The following is a 26,983-nucleotide window of genomic DNA, read 5'->3' as shown; positions in this document are numbered from 1 at the left end:
AGCAAATTGAAGAAAATTATGTGAAGCTAATTATATACCCATAATGAGATTGCCTCATTTTCTATCCACTTATTTTGATAAGGTTTGGTACACCTCCCCCTGCTGCATTACTATCGACATGTGACCCTGGTCATTCATTATACCCATGTTTAATATGAGAAACAAAGATTTGGAAATTTTTAATATGTATATTCTAATCTGCATGAGAAAACTAACTAGAATGTGAACACAAACCAAACCAAACTATTCTTTCCTGACCCTTAAGTGCACCTGCGTTTTGATATTCTGGCACTTCTCCAATATGCAAACAGAGGACCTTCATCCCAAAAGGTTATTCACTTTCAATTGTGCAGAACACCATGAATCAAATGAATTGGTGCATTTTTGCTGCTCTAGTGATTTCAAAGGATAGAATAAGAATTTGATGACTGTGATGCAGGCTGTTGTTTATTATTTTCATGATCTGATAACTGCAATTTGAATAGCAACCCAATGTTAGAGGCATTGTTCAAAGGCTGAGTACAACAGCTGGAGTTGACATTCCTGTTAATATCACTTCTCAGAACAGCAATTGATGCCAAACTACACACAACATGTTTTAGAGAATCATGGCACAGAGGAGAAACCACCATAGCACACCATGGCATTTTCCTCCAGGAGCCAATGGCATTGGAGGAGAATATTCTTAGACCCATGACCTTTATAGAATTATACAGTCATAGAGATGTACAGCATGGAAACAGACCCTTCAGTCCAACCCGTCCATGCCAACCAGATATCCCAACCCAATCGTGTTCCACCTGCCAGCACCCAGCCCATATCCCTTCAAACCCTTCCTATTCATATACTCATCCAAATGTATCTTAAATGTTGCAATTGTACCAGCCTCCACCACTTTCTCTGGCAGCTCATTCCATACACGTACCACCCTCTGTGTGAAAAGGTTGCCCCGTAGGTCTTTCCTCTCTCACCCTAAACCTATGTCCTCTAGTTCTGGACTCCCTGACCACAGGGAAAAGACTTTGCGTATTTACACTATCCATGCCCCTCATAATTTTCTAAACCTCTATAAGGTCACCCCTCAGCCTCCAGTGCTTCAGGGAAAACAGACCCAGCCTTTCAGCCTCTCCCCATAGCTCAAATCCTCCAAACCTTTCAAGTTTCACAACATCTTTCTAATAGGAAGGAGACCAGAATTGCACGCAATATTCCAACAGTGGCCTAACCAATGACCTGTACAGCCGCAACATGACCTCCCAACTCCTGTACTCAGTACTCTGACCAATAAAGGAAAGCATACCATACACCTTCTTCACTATCCTATCTACCTGCGACTCCACTTTCAAGAAGCTATGAATGGTTACAGGCCTCCAGTCTGAAAAACAAACCTCCATCACCACCCTCTGTCTTCTACCTTTGAGCCAGTTCGGTATCCAAATGGCTTATTCTCCCTGTATTCCATGAGATCTAACCTTGCTAATCAGTCTCCCATGGGGAACCTTGTCAAACGCCTTACTGAAGTCCATATAGATCACATCTACTGCTCTGCCCTCGTCAATCCTCTTTGTTACTTCCTCAAAAACTCAATCAAGTTTGTGAGACATGATTACCCATGCACAAAACCATGTTGACTATCCCTAATCAGTCCTTGCCTTTCCAAATACATGTATATCCTGTCCCACAGGATTCCCTCCAACAACTTGCCCACCACCGACGTCAGGCTCACCAGTCTCTAGTTCCCTCGCTTGTCCTTACCACCCTTCTTAAACAGTGGCACCACATTAGCCAACCTCCAGTCTTCCGGCACCTCACCTTTGACTATCAATGATACAAATATTTCAGCAAGAGGTCCAGCAATCACTTCTCTAGCTTCCCACAGAGTTCTAGGGTACACCTGAACAGGTCCTGGGGATTTATCCACTTTTGTGCGGTTCAAGACATCCAGCACTTCCTCCTCTGTAATATGGGCATTTTTCAAGATGTCACTATCTATTTCCTTACAGTCGATATCCTCCATGTCCTTGCTGATCTTTGAGGGGCCCTATTCTCTCCCTAGTTACCCTTTTGTCCTTAATGTATTTGTAAAAATCCTTTGGATTCTCCTTAACCCTATTTGCCAAAGTATGTAGGACCAGAGGAGCCCTTTTGGGATGAAGGTCCTCTGTTTGCACATTGGAGAAGTGCCAGAACATCAAAAAGAAGGTGCACTTAGGGGCCAGGAAAGTATAGGTTGGTTCGTGGTTAGTGCTAGTTAGTTTTCTCATGCAGATTGAATAGTTTGCATAAATGTGATGCTGAACTATTCAGCCAAATGATGATGACATGGTCATGATCCAGGTTGAAAAGTGGTAAATTTGAAAGGGGATGCAAAGAAATGATGGTGACTAAGGTAAATGGAAATAAATACAAAGAAAGATTTTGACTATTGTTTGTACCCTGATGTTTGCAGCAGTTACTTGGTAAGTTTCTGAGCGAAGGTGATCCTGATAGTCTTCCTCACTATCATCTGCTTCTGCAACAGCTATATCTTATGTCCCCAGAAATGTTCAAACTCAGGCTTTTCTGTATGGTGAAGATATTTCGAGCACAACAGGATTAGCAGTGCAGGATATACAAGTTGGAGCATATCACAGAGTTCTTCTGATCTGCCTAGTCAGAGATGCAGATTGCCCTCTGAGTCATTAGTTTATTTTGGGCGAATCCTAGTCTGGTTATTATTCATAAGGGTGGATTGTTTTAGCACAAAGCACTCCATAACAGATATTTTTTCTTTATCAATTCAAGGGAGGGCTGCATTTTTTAACTTGAATGCACTCTGACAACTTGCAACAAATTTCACATAATTATGCCGGATTCTTTGATATTTTCACAAATAATCTGAAGAGTAAGGGGCTGCTGAGGAGCTGACTGTAGGATTTCATGAGAAAAATGAATCTTGGGAATCCAGCAGTCCCATGAAATAGGATATTCCTTTCTCATTGCTGATATACTTTAGTGTCAGGTAGTTAATTCCCATAATTCTGAAATATATCTGACACCTCATGGACCATGTCCGTATAATACTTTTGCAGATGTTATGGAAACTTGCTGTAACCGACTGAAATATTGAATTCAATAAATAATTTCATAGTGATGGCTCATGTAGATGTTCACAAACAATAGCTTGTGCTATTATCCCTTAGTAAAGTGCAACCTTTGAATACAGCTCTCTTCATTATGATCTGCATAAGATAGTATTGGGGGAACCAGAGTCTAGATTAGAGTGGTGCTGGAAAAGCACAGCAGTTCAGGCAGCATCCGAGGAGCAGGAAAATCGATGTTTCGGGCAAAAGCCCTTCAATCAGGAATAGAGGCAGGGTGCGTGCAGAGTGGAGAGATACCTCGTCTCCTTAAATACCAGCTCCGTTTCCTTCTCCTCGTCTTCCACTGCGACTCTTTCACCTCTATAATAATATTATATAATGTTTACCCAAAGAGGAAGCTGTATTTGGTCTTGGGAAATTTTGTATGGGCTTGCCATCTCACTGTACGACTTGCTTCATCTGATGAACATTGCTGCAACCATCCACGTTGATGAAAGGCTTATGCCTGAAATGTCGATTCTCCTGCACCTTGGATGCTGCTTGACCTGCTGCGCTTTTCCAGCACCACACTTCTTTTGACTCTGAACTCTAGCATCTGCAGTCCTCGTTTTTTCTTTGTTGTGATGACCCTATTATTAAATAGGCATCAATCTCCACTGTCCAGAGAGAAATGTGAGTAATGGCAATGTAGGCAGGTTACAGGAGAGCTGTCATAACCAGATATGTGTCTTCCTTCAGTGATCTTGACTAATGATGTATTCAGAATGAATTCTAACACAGGTAATTCCTGTCTTAATCTTCTGGTTTTTGTAATCAGGAGAAGGTATTGATAATTTCTGGAAAGTTCTGCATGAAGGAAGAAACTGTGTGGTAGACATTCCACCAGATCGATTCAATACGAAGTTCTGGCATGACACAGATGAAACCAAAGCTGGAAAAATGATCACAAAACGTGGATGTTTTATTGATGGGTAACAATTTATAAATACTGTACAAGTAATAAATTCAACGCTCAGCCAACTGAAATATTTTATTCTTAATTTAGAGATATTGAACTTGGAAACAAATGTGCAAAATAAACATGTCAACATAGAGTCATAGAGGTGTACAGCACGGAAACAGACTCTTTGGTTCAACTCAACCATGCTGACCAGATATTCTAAATTAATCTAGTCCCATTTGCCAGCACTTGGTCCATCTCCTTCTTAACCCTTCCTATTCTTATACCCATCTGGATGCTTTTTAAATGTAATTTTTGTAAAAGCCTCCACCACTTCCTCTGGCAGCTCTTTCCATACATGCACCACCCTCTGCAAGAAAAGGTTGCCTCTTAGATCCATTTTAAATTTTTCTCCTCTCACCCTAACACACGCCCTCTCGCTCTGGATTCCCCTATCTAAGGGAAATTACCTTATCTATTTACCCTATCCATGTCCCTCATGATTTTATAAATGCCTATAAGGTCATCCCTCAGCCTCTAACACTCCAGCCCCAGCCTTTTCAGTCTGTCCCTACAGCTCAAACCCTCCAACCCTGGCAACATCCATGTAAATGTTTTATGAACCCTTTCTAGTTTTGCAACATCGTTCCTATAGGAAGGAGACCAGAATTGCATGCAATATTCCAAAAGTGCCCAACCAATGTCCTGTACAGCTGTAACATGTCCTCCCAATTCCTATACTCAGTCCTTGACCTATAAATGAAAGGATATAAAATACCTTCACTATCCTTTCTACCTGAGATTCCACTTTCAAGGAGCTATGATCATACAATCCAAGGTTTCTTTGTTCAGCAACACTGTCCAGGCCCTTACTGTTAAGTGCAAAAGTCCTGCCCTAATTTGCCTTTCCAAAATGCAGCACCTCCCATTTATCTAAATTAAACTCCATCTGCCACTCCTCGACCCATTAGCCAATCTGATCAATGTCCTGTTGTACTCTGAGATAACCTTCTTTGCAGTCCACTACACCTCCAATTTTGGTGTCATCTGCAAACGTACTAACCATACCTCCTATATTCACATCCAAATCATTAAAATAAATGATGAAAAGCAGTGGATCCAGTACTGATCCTTGTGGCACAGGCCTCCAGTCTGAAAGGCAACCCTCCACCATCAACCTCTGTCTTCTACCTTTGATCCAGTTCTGCATCCAAATGGTTAGTTCTCCCTGTATTCCATGTGATCTAACCTTGTTGAGCAGTCTACCATGAGGAAACTTGTTGAATGTCTTACTGTAGACCATATACATCACATCCACCATGCCCTCATCAATCCTCTTTGTTACTTCTTCAAAAAACTGTATCAAGTTTAGATTACTTACAGTGTGGAAGCAGGCCCTTCGGCCCAACAAGTCCACACCAACCCTCCAAAGAGCAACCCACCCAGACCCATTCATTTACCCCTTCACCTAACACTATGGGCAATTTAGCATGGCCAATTCATCTAACCTGCACATTTTTGGCCTGTGGGAGGAAACCAGAGCACCCAGAGGAAACCCACACAGACACGGGGAGAATGTGCAAATTCCACACAGACAGTTGCCCGAGGCAGGAATTGAACCCGGGTCTCCAGGGCTGTGAGGGAGCAGTGCTAACCACTGTGCCACCGTGCCACCCACTTAGTGAATTATGATTTCCCACACACATAGGCAAGTTGACTATCCCTAATCAGTCCATGCCTTTCTAAATACATGTAAATCCTGTCTCTGAGGATTCCCTCCAACAACCTTCCCACCAGTGATGTCAGGCTCACTGGTCTATAGCTCCCTGACTTTTCTTTACCACCTTTCTTAAACAGTGGCACCACATTAGCCAACCTCTAGTCTTCAGGCATCTCACCGGCGACCATTGATAATACAAATATCTCAGCAAGGGGCCCAGCGATCACATCCCTGGCTTCCCACAGAGTTCTATGGTACACCTGATCAAGTCGTGGAGATTAATCCAGCTTTATGCATTTTAAGACATCCAACACCACCTCCTCTGTAATATGGACATTTTTTCAAGATGATGAAAGTGAGGACTGGAGATGCTAGAGATCAGAGTGTGGCACTGACAAAGCATAGCCGGTCAGGCAGCATCCAAGGAGTGGGAGAGTCGACGTTTTGTGTATGTGTTCTTCATCAGGAATGAAGGGAACCCAAGAGGGCTGAGAGCCAGGCACCAACTCGCAGACACCACCTCCTACTGCCCTCTTCGACTACATCCTCACCTCCCACCACCAAACCATCATCTCCCAGACCATCCACAACCTCATCACCTCAGGTGATCTCCCAGTAACAGCCTCCAACCTCACAGTCCAGGAACCCCACGCCATCCGGTTATATCTCCCACCCAAAATTCACAAAACTGACTGCCCCGGTTGACCCATTGTCTCAATCTGCTCCTGGCCCCCCCCTCCCCCCCACACCCCCCAGACTTATCTCTGCATGCCTTGACCCCCCCTTGGTTCAGGATCTCTCCACATACATTTGGTACACCACCCATGCCATTCACCTCCTCCATGACTTTCACTTCGCAGGCCCCCAATACCTCCTCTTCATCATGGACATCCAATCCCTGTACATATCCATCCACCATGATGAAAGCCTCCAAGCACTCCATTCCTTCATCTCCCAACCTGTCCCTTCCACTGACACATATGATCGATTGGCTGAACTAGTCCTCACCCTCAACAATTTTTCCTTCAAATCTTCCCACTTCCTCTAGACCAAAGGGGTAGCCATAGGTACCCGTATGGACCCCAGCTATGCCTGCTTCTTCATCAGGTATGTGGAACAGTCCATCTTCTGCAGCTACACTGGCACCATTCCCTACCTTTTCCTCCGCTACATCAATGACTGCATCGGCGCTATCTGGTGCTCCCACGAGGAAGTTAAACAGTTCATCAATGTCACGAGCACCTTCCACCCTGACCTCAAGTTCAATTGGTCCATCTCAGACACCTCCCTCCCCTTCTTAGACCTTTCCATCTCCATTTCCTACGACCGACTCAACACAGCCATCTACTTTAAACCCATCGACTCCCACAGCTACCTGGACTATACCCTCCTCCCACACTGCCTCCTGGAAAAATGCTATCACTTACTCTCAATTACTTTGCCTCCGCTGGATCTGCTCCCAGGAGAACAAATTCCACCCTAACATCCCAGATGACCATCTTCTTCAAGGACTACATTTTCCCCTCCCACATGGTCGATGATGCCCTCCAGCGCATCCCCTCCCCTTCCCACAACTCCATCCTTGGACCCCGTCCCCTCTAACCACAGCAAGGATAGATCCCCTGGTCCTCACCTTCTACCCCACCAACCTCCGCATACAATGCATCATCCTCCACCATTTCTGCCACCATCATGGATATATTTTCCTCCCCACCCCTATCTGTGTTCCACAGAGATCATTCCCTCCACGACTCCCTTGTTAAGTCCACGCTCCCCACCAACCCACCCTCCACTCCCTACACCTTCCCTTGCCACTGCAAGAGATACAAAACCTGCACCGACACCTACACCACTCCCCCCCACTTCCGTGACCCCAAAGGATCCTTCCACATCCGACAGAGATTTACCTGTACTTTCACATGCATCATCTACTGTGTCCGTTGCTCTCGATTTGGCCTCCTCTAGGAGACAGGACACCAACTTGCGGAGCATTTCAGAGAACATCTTTGGGGCACATAAACACTTCAACTCCCCCTCCCACTCCACCAAGTTTATGCACATCCTGGGCCTCTTCCCCGCCAAACTCAAGCCACCCGATGATCATGAGGAAAAATGCCTCATCTTCCAACTTTGCATCAATGTTGATTTCACCAGTTTCCTCATTTCCCCTCCCCCCATCTTATCCCAGATCCAATCTTCCATCTCGACACCATTCTCTTGAATTGTCGTACCCATGTATCTTCCTTTCCACCTACCTGGTCTACCCTCCTCTCTAACCTGTCATCACCCCCACCTTCATCTACCTATCACATTCCCAGCAAACTTCCCACCAGCCCCACCACCCTCCCATTTATCTCTCAGCACCCATTGGGGCATCCCCTCATTCTAGATGAAGAGCTTATACTCAAAACATCAACTCTCCTGCTCCTTGGAAGCCCAACCGGCTGTGCTTTTCCAGCACCACACTTTTTGAACCACATTTTTGAAGATGTCACCATATATTTCCCCACATTCTATATCTTTCCCACGCGTCCTTTTCCACAGTGACTGATGCAAAATTCTTGCTCAGTATCTCCCCCATCTCCTGCAGTTTCACACATAGGCTGCCTTGCTGATCTTTATAAAATATTTATAAAATCCCTTTGGATTTTCCTTAACCCTATTTGACAAAACTGTTCTCATGTCATTTTTTTGCCCTCCCAGTACTTTGAAGTATATTCCTACTGCCTTTATGTTCTTCTAAGGATTCACTTGATCTTTGCTGTCTATACCTGACATATGTTTTCTCCTTTTCCTTGATCAAAACCTCAATTTCTCTCGTCATCCAGCATTCCCTACATCTCTCAGCCTTTCCTCTCATCCTAACATGAATATACTGTCTCTGGACTCTCATTATCTCAGTTTTGAAGGCTTCCCATTTTTCAGCCATCCCTTTCCCTGGGAACATCTGCTCCTCCCCCCCAACCCCATCAACTTTTGAAAGGTCTTGCCTAATACCGTCAAAATTGGCCTTCCTCCAATTTAGAACTTCAACTTTTAGATCCAGTCCATCCTTTTCCAACATTATTTTAAAACTAATAGAATTATGTTCCTTGGCCCCAAAGTACTCCCTCACTGACACCATAATTAAGAGATCAAAGAATTTAATTGTAAATTATCCTGAACTCAAACTCTGTTCCTACATTCTTTTAAAATTGTGTAATTTCGCGTATATTAGCTCTCCTTACTCTCAGTCTCAAAATACATTGCTTCACATTTCTCTCACGTTTTTAATGAGACTGCAAAAGGAGTGATTTTCTGTACAGTGTCGTTAATTTCAGCAGAAGAGCCACAAAATTCCTGGAAAATTTATAAGTAGCAATTCAGCTAATTTTCCTGAGCTTTGATAGCTTTTCAGCTGAAGTTTTAGCTTATGAAAGGGAAAACTTTCCACCTATTGTAAATTTTCTTATATGCAGTTATCATGAACTTCTGATTTTTCAAAAAATTAATAGGTTTAATGAATTTGACCACAAACTGTTTAACATAAGTCAAACAGAAGCCAACAGTATGGATCCACAGCATATGCTTCTGTTAGAGTGCACATACAAAGCACTTGAAAATGCTGGGATGCCTATGGAAGACATCAGTGGCAGCAAAACAGGAGTTTTCATTGGTGAGTAGGCATCTGATGCTACATGATGGTATGACCACATCATAGGTGAAGTTCCCTAATTTGATGTAGTCCCGATGGGACACCCCCAACTGTTAAGATCCTGGTGAGGAAGTATGAACTGGCTCACCTTCTTTATTCATTCAGTTATTTGGTTGGTTGCAACAGGATTAATTTAAAAAAGGATCCCTTTCCCTGCTAGATACCTTTCTTACATATCACAAACATTTATGCTTTAAAAGGAGCCAGTTTAACCAGGCTTTTTTGAGTTAACAAAAAGAGTGAGTTTGTTAAACATTGGAGAATTAGTCAGACAACACACATGCACACAGATTAGAAATAAATGGATTGTCCAAAGGATAAAAGTGAAAAGGGACAGATATATGGATCAGTCTCTGAACTGTTTATAAGCAACAGATAGTTAACTGTCATAGCAGTGGCAGTAGAGGTTACTGGTAGTTTGATGTTGATAGTCGATTAGGGGATAATCCTTCATGTGTGACCTTCACAACAAACTAATACCTGAACCCAGGCTGTGACGCACTAGAACATTTAGTCTTACTAGTGCATCCCAGTAAACTTGAAATTGGCTTCTTAAACCATTTGATGTTAATTCTTCAAAGGGAAAAACACAGAACGTATCTTCAGTCTGGGACATAGTTTAAAGAGGATGGTTTTAAACTGAGACTAAAATGTAGAAAGTAATCAGTTCCAGTACGTTGGCTGGAAAATATCCAGTATTTATTTACAATCTGCTTACAACTTTGATATGACATCACTTCGTTTCTGCTTTTTTACAAACTGTAGTGGATTTCAGTTTATATTCTCTTTGTCTCCAAAGTATATAATTGTAAGTCTGCATTCTGTTCTCTCTCCCAGGTAAATGTAAACCCTCAGCTTTTGAGTAAATAATTAGATCAATTAATGAATAGTAGTTGAATTTTGAAGTATATAAATGAGTTAACTACTACTTCACAATGAGAATGACATCTTCCATTTATTTAATGTCTTTAAAATAAGAAGACCTCAAAGAGAATGAAGGAAATAAATAAATTGGAAGCAAAAGGAGAACATTTTGAAGGGGAAGGGCTGAGAGAGAACTTTTAAGAAACATAAGAACAGGAGGAGCATATTCAGCCCCTCAAGGATGATCTTTGGCCTAACTCTGTTTTCAGCAATATTCCTTAAAACCTTTTCTTAACAAAAAATTATCTGTCTCAGATTTAAATCTAGCAATTGATCTAGTATGAACTACCATTTGTGGAAAAGAGTTCCAAAACTCTACCACCCTTTTTGTGTAGAAGTGCTTCTTAACAGCTCTTCTGAACATCTGGCACTAATTTTCAGACTATGTCCCCATTTCTAAAATCTCCATCAGTGGAAATCAATTATTGTCATCTATTCTGTCATTTTCTATTAATATTTAGAAGATTTGAATCAGGCCACCCCTTAACCTTCTAAATTTGAGAGAAAACAGACTTAATTTGTACAAATTCTTTTCATGATTCCTGTAAATGTACTCGGCACTCCTCCAAGGACAATATATCCTTCCTGAAATGCGGTGCATAGATCTGCTTGTAGGTTTCCAAATGGGGTCTCACTAGGGTTTTATACATAACCACAGTTCCCAAAAATACTCCAGTCCTTTAGATATAGCAGCCAGTATTCCATGAATGAATCAATCAAACCGTGCTGTCGTAAATCAAGCGCGGTAAATAGAGTTATGTATGAATGAATAGAGATGCAGCATAGTAAACAAAGAGCGATGAGTAGAGTGAATGAATGCGATTTCGTTTAAGTGGGTTAATGAGAACATGCAGTTAGTAGGGTCGACAATACATGAGATATATGGAAAATGCATGATTTATTGGCCAAAAATAAGGGGTCGACTTATACATAAGATCAACCTCTACATGAGTATATATGGTATGATGCGATTAGGCAAGATTTAGGATGCATAGGATGGGGAAGGAAACTGAAGGGGATGGGCACATTTGAAATGTGGAGCTTATTCAAGGAACGGCTACTGTGTGTCCTTGATAAGTATGTACCTGTCAGTCGAGCGAGAGAGAGACCAGGTTTACTGAAGAAGTTGAATCTCTTGTCAAGAGGAAGAAGGAGGTTTATGGAAAGATGAAACGTGAAGGCTCAGTTAGGGTGCTTGAGAGTTGAAAGTTAGCCAGGAAAGACCTAAAGAGAGCTAAGAAGAGCCAGGAGGGAACAGGAGGAATCTTTGGCAGGTAGGATCAAGGAGAGCTCTAAAGATTTCTATAGGTATGCCAGGAATAAAAGAATGACTAGGTTAAGATTAGAGCCAATCAAGGACAGTAGTCAGAAGTTGTGCATGGAGTCTAAGGAAATGGGAGAGGTGCTACATGAATATTTTTTGTCAGTATTAAAATTGGATAAAGACAATATTGTCGGAGAATATTGAGGTAAGGCTATTAGACTAGACGGGATTGAGGTTCATAAGGATGGAGAGTTAGCAATTCTGGAAAGTTGGAAAATAGATAAATTCTCTGAGTTGAATGGGATTTATCCTAGGAGTCCCGGGGATGCTAGGGAGGAGATTGCAGAACTTTTGACTTTGATATTTATGTCGTGATTGTCTACAGAAATAGTGTCAGAAGACTGGAGTATAGCAAATGTTTTTCTCTTGTTCACGAAGGGGAGTAAAGACAACCCTGGTAATTATAGACCAGTGAGCCTTACTTCGATTGTGGGCAAAGTGTTGGAAAGGATGATAAGAGATAAGAATAATTTGTTTCGGGATAGTCAACACATTTTTGTGAAGGTTGTGTCTCACAAACCTTTCTGAGTTTTTTGAGAATGTGACCAAACAGGTGGATGAGGGTAAAGTGGTTGATGTGGTGTATATGGACTTCAGTAAAGCGTTTGATAAGGTTTGCCATGATAGGCTATTGCAGAAAATACGGAGGCATGGGATTGAGGGTGACGTAGTGGTTTGGATCAGAAATTGGCTAGCTGAAAAGAGACAGAGTGTGGTGGTTGATGGGAAATGTTCATCCTGGAGATTAGTTACAAGTGGAGTACCACAAGGGTCTGTTTTGGGGCCACGGTTTTTGTCATTTTTATAAATGAGCTAGATGAGTGCGAAGAAGGATGGATTAATAAATTTGCGGATGACACTAAGGTTGGTGGAGTTGCGGACATTGCCAAAGGATGTTGCAGGTTACAGAGGGACATAGATAAGCTGCAGAGCTGGTCTGAGAGGTGGCAAATGGAGTTTAATGCAGAAAAATGTGAGGTGATTCACTTTGGAAGGAGTAACAGGAATACAGAGAACTGGCCTTATGGTAAGATTCTTCACAGTGTGGATGAGCAGAAAGACCTGAAAGTTGCAACCTAGATGGATAGGGTTGTTAAGAAGGCATACGGTGTGTTGGCTTTTATTGGTAGAGGGATTGAGTTTCAAAGTCAAGAGGTCATGTTGCAACTGTACAAAACTCTGGTGCGGCCACACTTGGAATATTGTGCATAGTTCTGGGTCATTGCATTATAGGAAAGATGTGGAAGCATTGGAAAGGGTCCAGAGGAGACTTACCAGGATGTTGCCTGGTATGGAGGGAAGGTCTTATGAGGAAAGACTGAGGGACTTGAGGCTAATTTCGTTAGAGCGAAGTAGGCTAAGAGGTGACCTAATAGAGACATTTAAGATAATCAGAGAGTTAGATAGCGTGGACAGTGAGAGCCTTTTTCCTCAGATGGCAATGGCTAGCATGAGGGGACATAGCTTTAAATTGAGGGTTGATAGATATAAAACAGATATCAGAGGTAGGTTCTTAGAGTAGTAAGGGCGTGGAACGGCCTGCCTGCAACAGTTGTAGACTCACCAACTTTAAGGACATTTAAATTGCCATTGGATAAACATTGATGCTAATGGAACAGTATAGGTTAGATGAGCTTCAGATTGGTTTCACAAGTTGGTACAACATAGAGGGCCAATGGTCCTGTACTGCACTTTAATGTTCGATGTTCATACCATCTAGAAAGTACACTGATCTATCCTTTATCCAAAGTGGATAACCAAACACTTATTTACATTGAACTCCTTCTGCCACCATTTGTCCTTTCACCCAGCCTACCAATATCATTTTGTAATTTTATGCTATCATCTACACTGTACACAATGCTGCCTAACTTTGTGCCACCAGCAAATTTGGATAAATGAAAGAGTATCTTAAAGGGATATTGGAGCCTTCACACACCTCCCAAAGAAAGGAACGAAACTACCGGAAAGAAGAAAAGCTAAAGATGGGGAAAAAAAGACACAGCTGTACACTGCAAGCCAACGTGGTTAATAATGAATCAATGGGAATGAACATACTTCACATCTGGACTTTCCTGGCAGCTTTTTATTTGTTCCTGTCTTGGTAGCCATCAAACATCTGACAATCTCCTGCAACTATATCATGCCACTCTCTCCACCAACCTCCCCAACTCTCCCGGTACCTTCCCCTGCAAAAGTAAAAAATGCAAAACTTGCCAGCACACCTCCCTCACCTCCATCCAGGACCCCAAATCGTCCTTCCAAACAAAACAGGTTTACCTGTTTATCTTCCAACCTAGTTTTCTGAATCCGGTACTACCAATGTGGTCTTCTCTACATCGATAAGATGAAATGTAAACTAAGGGCATATTTTGCCAAATATCTCAGTTGGGCCCATAAGGGCCAGCCTGACCTCTCGGTCACCGCCCATTTCAATTCTCCTTCCCACTCCTTCTCCGACAAGTTACCCTTTTGTCCTTAATGTATTTGTAAAAACCTTTTGGATTCTCCTTAACTCTATTTGCCAAAACTATCTCATGTCCCTTTTTTCCCCTCCTGATTTCCCTCTTTAGTATACTCCTACTGCCTTTATACTCTTCTCAGGATTCACTCGATCTATCCTGTCTATACCTGACATATGCTTCTTTCTTTTTCTTAACCAAACCTTCAATTTCTTTAGTCATCCAGCATTCCCTATACCTACCAGCCTTTCCTTTCACTCTATCAGGAATATATTTTCTCTGGATTTGCGTTATCTCATTTCTAAAGGCTTCCCATTTTCCAGCTGTCGCTTTACCTGCGAACATCTGAACCCAATCAACTTTTGAAAGTTCTTGCCTAATAGTGTCAAAATTGGCCTTTCTCCAATTTAGAACTTCAACTTTTAGATCTGGTCTATCCTTTTCCATCACTATTTTAAAACTAATAGAATTATGGTTGTGTGCCCCAAAGTGCTCCTCCACTGACACCTTAGTCATCTGCCCTGCCTTAGTTACCAAGAGTAGGTCAAGGTTTGCACCTTCTCTAGCAGGTACATCCACATACTGAATCAGAACATTTTCTAGTAACAAATACCTCTCCATCTAAACCCTTAACACTGGCAGTCCCAGTCTGTTTGTAAAGTTAAAATCCTCTACCATAACCACTCTATTATTCTTACAGATAGCTCTTGCTGAGATATTTGTATCATCGATAGTCACAGGTGAGGTGCTGGAAGACTGGAGGTTGGCTAATGTAGTACTACTGAAAGGGGTATGGACAAGCGAGGGAACTATAGACCAGTGAGCCTGACATCAATGGTGGGCAAGTTGTTGGAGGGAATCCTGAGGGACAGGATGTACATGTATTTGGAAAGGCAAGGACTGATTAGGGATAGTCAACATGACTTTGTGTGTGGGAAATCATGTCTCTCAAATTTGATTGCGTTTTTGAAGAAGTAACAAAGAGGATTGACGAGGGCAGAGCGGTATATGTTATCTACGTGGACTTTAGTAAGGCGTTCTACAAGGTTCCCCATGGGAGACTGATTAGCAAGGTTAGATCTCATGGGATACAGGGAGAACTGGCCATTTGGATACAGAATTGGCTCAAAAGTAGAAGACAGAGGGTGGTGGTAGAGGGTTGTTTTTCAGTTTGGAGGCATGTTACCCGTGGAGTGCCACAAGGATCGGTACTAGGTCCGCTACTTTTTGTCATTTATATAAATGATTCAGATGTGAGCATAAGAGGTAGAGTTAGTAAGTTTGCAGATGACACCAAAATTGGACATGTAGTGGGCAGCGAAGAGGGTTACCTCAGATTACAACAGGATCTTGATCAGATGGGCCAATGGGCTGAGAAGTGGCAGATGGAGTTTAATTCAGATAAATGCGAGGTGCTGCATTTTGGGAAAGCAAATCTCAGCAAGACTTATACACTTAATGGTAAGGTCCTGGGAGTGTTGCTGAACAAAGAGATCTTGGAGTACAGGTTCATAGCTCCTTGAAAGTTGAGTCGCAGGTAGATAGGATAGTGAAGAAGGCGTTTGGTATGCTTTCCTTTATCGGTCAGTGTATTGAGTACAGGATTTGGGAGGTCATGTTGCATCTATACTGGACATTGGTTAGGCCACTGTTGGAATATTGCATGCAATTCTGGTCTCCTTCCTATTGGAAAGCTGTTGTGAAACTTGAAAGGGTTCAGAAAAGATTTACAAGGATGTTGCCAGGGTTGGAGGAGTTGAGCTATAGGGAGAGGCTGAACAGGCTGGGGCTGTTTTCCCTGGAGCGTCGGAGGCTGAGAGTGGCATAACCAATGTCCAGTATAGATGCAACATGACCTCCCAAATCCTGTACTCAATACATTGACCGATAAAGGAAAGCATACCTTATAGAGGTTTCCAAAATTATGAGGGGCATGGATAGGATAAATAGACAAAGTCTTTTCCCTGGTGTCGGGGAGTCCAGAACTAGAGGGCATAGGTCAAAGTCAAGTATCTGAGATCAAAGTCAAGTATCTGAACTCAATTCCAGAAAAAAAGTTCTCGCTTTCGCATTGATACTTCATTTCAATGTGTAAGCACAGATATATACGCCAGTTAAATGACATTTTATTCTTGGCTTTTTTTTAGGACTCATGAATCGTGACTATGAAAGGATTGTAAATAGTGTCGCCAACAAAATCACCCATTATAATGGAACAGGGACATCAATGAGTATAGCTGCAAATCGAATTTCTTTCACTTTCGACCTAACGGGACCATCATTAGCTATTGATACAGCATGCTCTTCATCTCTTGTTGCTCTACACTATGCTTCTCAAGCCATTAAGCAAGGTACAAGAAATTATATTACTTTTTTAAAAATAATATTAAATAACACCGAAAATAGCAGCATGAATATGCTATTTGTCCTTTCAAATCTACTCCGCCATTCAGGAATTTCATGGTTGATTGGAAATGAACTAATTCCATTTTCCTGCCCAGTCCATTTCCATCCAATTCCATAATACTTGTTTCTCTTGTTAACAAAAATCTGTCCAAGCCAGTCTTGAATATATTCAATGAGCTTCCACTGCTCTCTGAGGTGAAGAATTTCTAAGATTAATGATCCACATAAAATAAATTTCTCTTCATGCCAATCTTAAAAGGCTGACTGTGACATAAACCTATCATACCAAGATATAATGTATTCTTGATTGACAGTTGGCTAACCTGGATGGATATTGATAGATTTATATGATAGTGTCAACAGTGATTGTAAACTGTTTCTTAACTGATTTTGGTCACATTTATTGGTGACTTTAGCGGATTGGATCAGATTTCTGAATTTTCCTCTTGGAAGACAAGATATGCCTAACAGACTGCTGCAGAGGAATTAAATGTTCTCTGAAACATATAGACTGATTCAATTATTATTGGACAGACCAACATAGGTTTTAGAGTTCAATGCTGCTAAAGTGGAATGGTATGGATAAGGAAGAAGCAAATTGTGAAAATAATGATGTGCAAGATTGTACAAAATGGAGATGTGGTTGGATGTCTGTTATTAGTATTCTGCAATTGTAATTATATTCACCCTTGCTTGCTAAATTAAAATGCTGAATGCTTTAATTAGTGAGTTAAGGGTTACACAGTAGCTTGCAATGCTGCCTCACAACACCAGAGACCTGGGTTTGATTCTACTCTTAGGTGACTGCCTGTGTGGAGTTTGCAGATCCTCTCCATGTCTGCATGGGTGCCCTCTGAGTGCACTGGTTTCCTCCCACAATGCAAAGATATGCAGATTAAGTGGATTGGCCATGGTGGGAATAGGCAGAAGTAGTTACTGCAGATGCTGGAAATCAGAGTCGAGATTAGAGTGGTGCTGGAAACTCCACAAAGACAGTCACCCAAGGGTGGAATGGAGCCCGGGTCCATGGCACTGTGATGCAGTAGTGCTAACCATTGAACCACCGTGCCACTCCAATCTGTAGCTGTTATGTTTTATGTCTTGGAGATACGCAAGGATAATACATTCCAGTTTCTACATGTACACTAAAAGTTTTATTTGATGCTTTAATTGTCTCCACTCATCTTACAGTTGGGTGGCTACAATGTTATGTCTTGTTAACAGTAACCACACCCAGGTTTAATTAATCAAACATGATAGGAAGATAGTATCAAGAGTATGGTGCTGGGAAAAGCACAGCAGGTCAGGCAGCATCCGAGGAGCAGGAGAATCAAAGTTTTGGGCATTAGCCTTTCATCAGAAAGATAGGAAGATAGAACAGACACACAGTTGGGTTAATTGAACAATACAAGTGCATGTGTTAGGGTATAGGTATGTGCACTTGTGTATGGAATATAATTTTTCTTGGTTCATTCAATTTTGTTAAGGGAAATTGGCCAGCGCAGTAGATACAGGAAATATTATAGACACAGCAGAAAGTAAGAACATTAAATCAACTTGATATATCACAGATGCTATTAGCTGCTCATGGATTGTATAGTCAATATTTTATTACCATCTTTTATTTTTATTATCATCCACAAAAACTTTTTGCCATTTTTATATAAAAGATTTGGATATGAACATAGGAGGTATGGTTAGTAAGTTTGCAGACGCCTGGAGGAAGAATGCCTCATCTTCCGCCTCGGAACACTTCAACCCCAGGGCATCAATGTGGACTTCAACAGTTTCCTCATTTCCCCTTCCCCCACCTCACCCTAGTTCCAAACTTCCAGCTCAGCACTGTCCCTATGACTTGTCCGGACTTGTCCTACCTGCCTATCTCCTTTTCCACCTATCCACTCCACCCTCTCCTCCCTGACCTATCACCTTCATCCCCTCCCCCACTCACCCATTGTACTCTATGCTACTTTCTCCCCACCTCCACCCTCCTCTAGCTTATCTCTCCACGCTTCAGGCTCACTGCCTTTATTCCTGATGAAGGGCTTTTTCCCGAAACATCGATTTCGCTGCTCTTTGGATGCTGCCTGAACTGCTGTGCTCTTCCAGCACCACTAATCCAGAATTTAGTAAGTTTGCAGGTGACATTAAAATTGGAGGTGTAGCAGACAATGAAGAAGGTTACCTCAGAGTACAGCAGGATTTTGATCAGATGGACCAATGGGCAAGCAGTGGCAGATGGAGTTTAATTTAGATAAATGTGAGGTGCTGCATTTTGGACACGTAAATCAGGGCAGGACTTATGCACTTAATTAGATTACTTAGATTAGATTACTTACAGTGTGGAAACAGGCCCTTCAGCCCAACAAGTCCACACCGACCCGGGAAGCGCAACCCACCCATACCCCTACATTTACCCCTTCACCTAACACTACGGGCAATTTAGCATGGTCAATTCACCTAACCTGCACATCTTTGGACTGTGGGAGGAAACCGGAGCACCCAGAGGAAACCCACGCAGACACGGGGAGAATGTGCAAACTCCACACAGTCAGTCGCCTGATGTGGGAATTGAACCCAGGTCTCTGGCGCTGTGAGGCAGCAGTGCTAACCACTGTGCCACCGTGCCGCCCAATGGTGAGGTCTTGGCGGGTGTTGCTGAACAAAGAGGCCTTGGAGTACAGGTTAATGGTTCGTTGAAAGTTGGTATGAAGAAGATGTTTGGTATGCTTTCATTTATTGGTCAGTGTATTGAGTATAGGAGGTGGGAGGTCATGTACTGGACATTGGTTTGGCCAGTATTGGAGTATTTCATGCAATTCTGGTCCCCTACTATAGGAAGGATGTTGTGAAACTAGAAAAGATTCAGAAAAGATTTACAAGGATGTTGCCAGGGTTGGAGGGTTTGAGCTATAGGGAGAGGGTGAATAGGCTGGGTCTGCTTTCCCTGGAGCGTTGGAGGCTGAGGGGTGAAATTAGAGGTTCATAAAGCATGAGGAGCATGGATAGGGTAAATAGGCAAGGTCTTTTCCATAGGATGAGGGAGTCCAAAACCAGGAAGCATAGGTTTAAGGTAGGAGGGGAAAAATATAAAAAGGGACCTGAGGGAAAATGTTTCCAGACAGAGGTAGCATACGTACGGAATTAGCTACCAGAGGAAGTGGCGGAGGCTGGTATGATTACAACATTTAAAAGCATCTGGATAGATATATGAATAGGAAGGGTTTTAGGAATTCAGGCCAAATGCTGGCAAATGGGATTAGACTTATACTGGATACCTGGTCGGCATGGACATGTTAGACCAAAGCATCTGTTTCTCTGTTGTATATCTCTATGACTCCATTGAAACACCCATTTTCATCTTTCAGGTGATTGTGAGATGGCTATTTGTGGGGGAGTAAGCTGTATCATTGAGCCAAGAGTCAATGTAGCACTAAGCAAAGCAAAAATGATATCACCAGATGGAATCAGCAAACCATTCTCTAGTAATGCCAATGGATATGGAAGAGGAGAAGGATGTGGAATTCTTCTGCTGAAGAAACTTACGAAGGTGATTCATGATTATCACAAATCTCTCCCTACTGTTTTCTCCAAAATAATTACTTACATATAGATACTTTTTCCAAAATTTATAATAAAATGACCATTTGTTAATCCTATTGACAGGCACAGGAGGATCGTGATCATATTTGGGGAGTAATAGTTTGTAGTGCAGTCAATCAGGATGGTAGGACAATCACACCAATCACCAGACCCTCACAAATGCAGCAAGAAGAACTATTGAGAAGTATTTACCCAAAAAATGTTGACCCATCACAGATTCAGTACATGGAGGCTCATGGAACTGGAACACCAGCTGGTGACCCTACAGAAGCAGCCAGTATATCAAATATTATTGGAAAATCCAGACTTTCAAATTCCCCTCCACTCATCATGGGTTCTGTCAAAGGAAACATCGGTCACACAGAGTCTGCTGCAGGAGCAGCAGGTTTAATTAAAGTGCTCCTCATGATGTATCATGGAAAAATTGTATCATCACTGCACTATTCTGAGGAGAATTCAAGCATCAATGCAAAAGCTTTAAATCTACATATTCCAACTCATGTGGCAAAATGGGAAGAAGGTTGGATGAAAGAGAGGATGGCAGGGATCAACTCATTTGGATTTGGGGGAACAAATGCTCATGTAGTGGTAAGGCAGTTCAAACAGAGTTCTGTTCAAAACAGTGTACAAAAACCGTTAGAAATATTTGTGCTTTCTGCTGCCTCCCAGAATTCAGTTAGAATGATGTTGCAAGATGCAAGTCACCAAATAAAGGAAAATGATGACATTGTGCTCCAGAACCTGGCATATACATCTGCTTGCAGAAGAAGCCATAAAAATAACAAATACAGAAAGGCATTTGTGGCATATTCTCTCAGGCATCTACAACAGCAACTTAAATCAGCCACAGGTACGGAAGTAGCTCAGATAAAGATAGGGGTGAAGCTAATATTTGTATTTTGTGGCAATGGTATTTTATATCAAGGTATGTGCAAACAGCTACTACAAACAGAAGCAGTGTTCAGGGCACAAATTGAGGAGATAGAACAAATATTCAAACAATATTCAGACGTCAAATTGCTAGATTTAATTCAAAATGACTGTGGTGACTTCACAAACCCTGGCATAGCACAACCAGTGCTATTTGCCATTCAGGTGGCAATTGTCTCTCTTTTGAAGTTTTGGGGAGTGCAGCCTGATGTTGTCATTGGCCATTCAATTGGGGAAGTTGCTGCAGTATGTTGTGCAGGGTTGCTTTCATTACGAGATGCTGTAAAAGTGGTTTACCACCGAAGTGTATTACAGTTAACAGTGACAGGAGGTAGGATGTTGGTAATTAGCAACCTATCTGTGTCAATAGTGTCAGACAGACTTGATTCCTATTCAGGGGGTCTGTGCATTGCTGCATTCAATAGTCCTTCATCATGTACAGTATCAGGTGATGCCAAAGCAATCGACAGGTTGTACGCTGAATTATCCAGTTCATTTGGTAACAAAAATGTATTGCTTCATATTTTAGATGTTCCTGCAGCATATCATAGTCACTTGATGGATCCAATTTTAAGGCAGGTGGAAGAGAACATAGGCAACTTAGAAACAAAAAAAACAGAGACAAAAGTAGTTTCCACAGTTACTGGTCAGTTGGTTACACGGGATGACTATGTCACAGGCAAATATTGGGCCAGAAATATTCGCAATCCTGTTGCTTTTGAACAAGCCATAAGAACTGCTGTTGCAGGCATGAAGAGTGCTGTGTTTGTAGAAATAGGTCCAAGAAGGGCTTTACAAAGATATATCAAAGAAATTGTAGGGAATGAGGCTTTGGTTTTGTCTGCCGTACAGCCAGAGAAAGATTATGCAACACTGCTTTCTGTTTTATCAACACTCTTTGAACTAGGATTCAATCCTAACTGGCAAAATATGTATGTAGAACGTGAGACTGCTCCAACATTGTATCCTTGCTATAAATTTGATCGTACTAAACTTCAGATCAATTTTGAAGACTTTAGACAAAGTCATGAAAATGTAATATCTACCTCTCATCCTTTCCTCTGTGGCTTAAATAGAGATGGCAAAGAATACAACTACACCCTAACAGTAGCCATAATGCCATATATATTGGAGCACAAAAACAACAATATTCCTATATTACCTGGTTCAATTTATGTGGAACTTGGTTTAGCATCTGCTCTAGCAAATATTAAGCCAAGGGTACCTCTCAGTTTTTGCCAAACCCAAATCACTTTTTTAAATCCCTGTATTGTGCACCCAAACTCAACTGAGCTCAAAGTGCAGCTCAGCAATGAAGGCACAGTGACCAAGTTTACTGTTTTGGCATCTACTGCCACTTATGCAGAGGGAGATGTTCATTTTGCAAATGAATGCATAGTTGAAGAAAATGTTATTTCTGTTCAACATATTTTGCAAAGAGCCAAAGAAAAGATCAAGGCAGAAGACATCTACGAAAGCCTCTCCTCTTTGGGTTTCCAGTATGGCTCAGTTTACAGATACCTTGGGGATGTGTTCATTGGGGATGAATTAAAGGAAGCTATTACATGTATTAAAGTCCCTGATGAGATTGTGTTGCAGATGCATGAATATCACATTCATCCAGTCATTTTAGATTATTATATGCAAATGACAGCTATTATAGCAATGAAAATATCAGACTGTAGAGCAGGATTCCCAACATCCATAAGGAGTTTGACAGTATGTCGACCAATGCAGCCGGAAATGATGATGTATATGAGAACATGTAAAAGTACCACAGAATTCTTTGAGGTCTCTGGGGGATTTACAGATACAAAGGGAGTCCTCATTGCAGAACTAAAAAATGTCAGAATTACATTTCTGAGCCATCACAATTCCACAGAATTGAACAATCTTTTCTACCAGAATGACTGGGAGCAAATTGTTGACCTCCCCAAAGGTAGAGCTTCAGCCCCCAAATCATTGGTATTTGCAGATAACTATGGAATTGCTAAAAGCCTTCAGAAGTATTTACACACTCAGTCCTCATATATTCCTTATAAGGAACCAAAGACAATGATGGATATAGAACTTACACAGGTTCTAAGACAGTACAATGTGAGTAATTTAAACAACTTTGATGAAGTATTATTTTTTTGGGGAATGCAAAATATAACTGATCAGAGCAGTGAAGCAGTGGTGGAGCATGTCAGTAGCTGCTGTGAGATTTATCGTCAAATTCTTCAACTACTTCAGAGAGAAAAATCCACAAAGTCCATCAGAACCATCACATACAGGACATCAGAAAAAACAGTGGATCAAATCACTCCAGGCTTTGCCTTGTGGGGTATGATCAGATCATGTGCTGCAGAACTTCATGAGGTAACTTTTCACCTGATTGATATCAGCTCTGTTCTTGATGCAGATATAGCAGCATTAGCAAATGCTGTTACCCTGCCTGCTAATTACTCTGAAGTAATGATTAAACTAGGAAAGATGTATACATCTCACATCAGACGAGTCCCCATTAAAACTTCTGACAATGTACAGAACATGGTTCCTTACTCTAGTTTTGGAAATGTTGTTTTCCAGACGATGGATCCATATAAAGTTGTAAATTTTCATGCAAAGCCACAACAAAGCAAAATGAATAAGCCTACAAAACAAACTGTATGTGTTGAAATTGATAACATTTGCATCCATTCATCAGACTATTTTCCAGTCAGTGTCTCAGAAATGAACATTGGACGGACAATGTACTGGAACAAATCTGTAACAGAAGGACATAATCTACTTGCTCTTGACTTCAGTGGTACAATCACTGCAGTCAGCAATGATGTAAAGACCTGCAAAGTAGGTGATCATGTTGTTGCATGTTATCCAGTTGCTGCATTTTCAACAGTCATCCTTTCTGCTTCTGTTTGTTACAAAAGCAGTAAAATTCCAGTACTGAAACAGACACCATGTGTTTCATACTTTACACTTGCATGGGAAATACTCCATAACACTTTACCTCGAAATAAGCATCACAAATTGGTAATAATTTCCAGTGAACCTGAATCGTGTTTGAGTCAAGTGTTGTCTGTAGCAGCCAGTGCATTTGGTTGGAGAGTTCAAATTGAATACAATGACATTTCACATACTTCAACTCATTCTGATGCACTGCTTTTTCTGCCTCCTATTAAGACATCCTTAGTTGCAAAGTATGTCAACAGCTCTTCTGCTCAGCATGTTGTAGTCCTCTTTGACAACAATCATGTGCTTGGCTCTTCTCAGAGCATTCCTGGTTGTGAAAGAGACAATGTTTATATTCACACTTTGAAGGTAGCTAACATATTTCAGAAAGGATATCTTGTAAAATCTGCACATGATGTTTACAAGTGGATGAGATCAATGCATTTAAAAATTAAACATCTTGATTTACCAAAAATTAATTTTCAACAAATTGTCTTGAATGTGAATAAATACAGGGAAGAGTCATACTTCACCTGCAAAGCTGTTTCAGTTGTAGATCTGAAGAATGTGCATGTATCAAATAGCCTGATGCCAGAGATACCAGTGTATCTTAGTCAAAATCAACTTTTTAGAAATGATGCAGCCTATATAATCACAGGGGGACTTTCAGGGCTTGGCTTTCTGACAGTAAATTTCATTGCAAAACACGGTGGTGGATATGTCATTATTCTGTCAAGACGGACTCCATCTAATGAGATGCAGGAAGAATTTAGAAATATCCAGAATAAGTTTGGGACTAATGTAGTTAGCATAGCCTGTGATGTTTCAGTGCTTTCAAATGTTGAAAAAGCAATCAATGCCTTTCGTCACTCCTTTCCAAAGGTTGCAATTAAAGGGGTTTTTCACAGTGCTGTGGTATTGCACGATGGCCTTCTTCAAATTCTGAATAAATCATTGTTTGAAAAAGTTCTGAATCCCAAAGTTGCAGGAGTCCTGAATCTTCACCACACAACACGATCCCTCCAGCTGGATTACTTTGTATGTTACTCATCAATTGCATCATTTAGCGGAAGTTCTGCCCAGTCAAGCTATTCTGCAGCAAACTCATTTCTTGACTTCTTTATCCACTATAGAAGAAACCAAGGACTTGTGGGGCAAACTTTAAACTGGGGTGCACTAAACCTTGGACTGTTACACAATAAGTTTAGAACCCAAAAATTTCTGGAGTCAAAAGGGATAATGATGATGGAACCTTCAGAAGTTTCTGAATGCCTTAAGCAATGCTTGGTGCTAAATAATCCACAACAAGCTATATGCAAATTTAATTTCTTGATTTTATATAGATTTGATGAAAATCCATCCTTCAAAGCACGATTCTTTTCAATTGTAAAGGATGAAATTAGTAATTTAGAAGTCAATCAAGAGCAAATTGTATCTAGTAATTCAGCAATGACACCTGAACAGTATGTTATTTCATTGTTGTCTGAAGTCAGCAATGCTGATCCTGCAGATTTTACAAAAGAATCAAATCTCTCCAGCTTTGGCCTTGATTCCATGCTGAGTATGACAGTGCAGAATCGCATTTATGAGGAAAAACACATCAACTTGCCACTGGTAACATTGCTTGATCCAAAAACTACGATACATACTGTGGTGTCATTACTTGAAGAGAAAAGTACTGTTCAGCCACAGATTGGTAACATAACTGTGCGACACTTCGAGAGCAAATCTCTGAATGATACAGATGATGAATACACCCAAATGTAAAATAGTTACACTTAGTTACCCTAATGAAGGAGAATTTAACATTTTCATGTGTGGAAAATGCTTTTCCAGCAATTCCATTCAGAATGGTTACTCAGAGTTAGATAGAAATTGCTGGAAAAACTCAGTAGGTCTGGCAGCATCTGCGGAGAGAAAGCAGAGTTAATGTTTCAAGTTCAGAAGGGTCACTGGATTCGTAATGTTAACTCTGCCTCTCTCCACATACTGCCAGACCTGGTGAGTTTTTCCAGCAATTTCTGATTTTGATTCTGACTTCCAACATCCGCAGTTCTTTGTTTTTTTAAGTTGCTCAGAGTTCAATAGTTACACAGCTTACAGTTTCTGAATGCTATCTAACTCAACTAATAATTAGAAGTTTATTTCATTGTTTAACATGCATATAACATCTCATAGATATTCTCAGAAATTTTCCATCTTGGTTTTTGTGCAAATCTCATAATTTAAGAATCAGAGAAGGATTGTTGGCATATTGCTCAATGTGAGCTGATTGATTGCTGGCAGGATGGATGAGCTATGTTATTTCTCTTTGTGAACATGTGTATTTTACCTTTCTGCATCAGAGGAATTTTAAATGAATATAGCAGCAATGAGAGTTTTGTGAAGATTGTTTTGAAAATCTATGTGGCAAAGGAATGCTTGCACTGTACAATAAACAATTCACCTGTAGTGTCTGTGGATAAGTTTGATTAAGCGAATTACAGTATATTTCAATCAGTTTCTATTAGCATGTTATAGCCTGTGAGGATCACAATTTGTTTGCATCATTCGTCATTTAGGCATATTTTCATTAAATGTCAATTTGTTCAGGATTTCCAACTGACTGTGTTATAAAATTTATAATCGTCTTCTTTAAGAAGGCCAAATTAAATTATTTTAGTAATATGATGCATACGGATATAATTGTGAACGTGGTTGCAAACTATGATGTAATAAATAATATCTGGTGGGTGGGAATACAATTGAATTCTAATAAAATTAATGGTTGTTTTATTAAGAATCCATGACTTCAATATTCTTCTTTGGAATTTTCCACAATTATCTCACTGTCATAAGGAAATAATGATTCTTCCTTTATGCATAATGATCAAGATAGTGAGGACATAAGTTCTATTTTATTGAGTTGAAAAACTAGTTTCTGTAAGGAAATAATCCAGAAGGCCCAAATCAAAATGAAAGTT

At 41.0% G+C, this 26,983-nt stretch overlaps 1 protein-coding gene across 6 annotated transcripts in view; it reads left to right on the top strand.

Moving 5' to 3' along the window:
* Window positions 1–25,916, top strand: part of LOC122550056 (phthioceranic/hydroxyphthioceranic acid synthase-like) — a 32,143-nt gene extending 6,227 nt beyond the window's left edge. For 4 of the 6 annotated variants that reach the window (XM_043690516.1, XM_043690515.1, XM_043690518.1 and 1 more), the window contains 5 exons: window positions 3,901–4,054; window positions 9,238–9,398; window positions 16,295–16,498; window positions 19,922–20,103; window positions 20,220–25,916. In XM_043690516.1, the coding sequence (XP_043546451.1) occupies window positions 3,901–4,054; window positions 9,238–9,398; window positions 16,295–16,498; window positions 19,922–20,103; window positions 20,220–25,787 (6,269 nt within the window). In that variant the 3' untranslated portion in view covers window positions 25,788–25,916. The remainder of the gene's footprint in view (window positions 1–3,900; window positions 4,055–9,237; window positions 9,399–16,294; window positions 16,499–19,921; window positions 20,104–20,219) is intronic. The other 2 variants (XM_043690520.1, XM_043690519.1) reach the window with 1 other exon arrangement.
* The last annotated feature ends 1,067 nt before the right edge of the window (window positions 25,917–26,983 follow it).

The sequence above is a fragment of the Chiloscyllium plagiosum genome, chromosome 5, assembly GCF_004010195.1.
Source record: "Chiloscyllium plagiosum isolate BGI_BamShark_2017 chromosome 5, ASM401019v2, whole genome shotgun sequence".
Taxonomy (NCBI): Eukaryota; Metazoa; Chordata; class Chondrichthyes; order Orectolobiformes; family Hemiscylliidae; genus Chiloscyllium; species Chiloscyllium plagiosum.
Note: the sequence above shows the minus strand (reverse complement) of the source record. Positions and strands in the feature narration are given on the sequence as shown.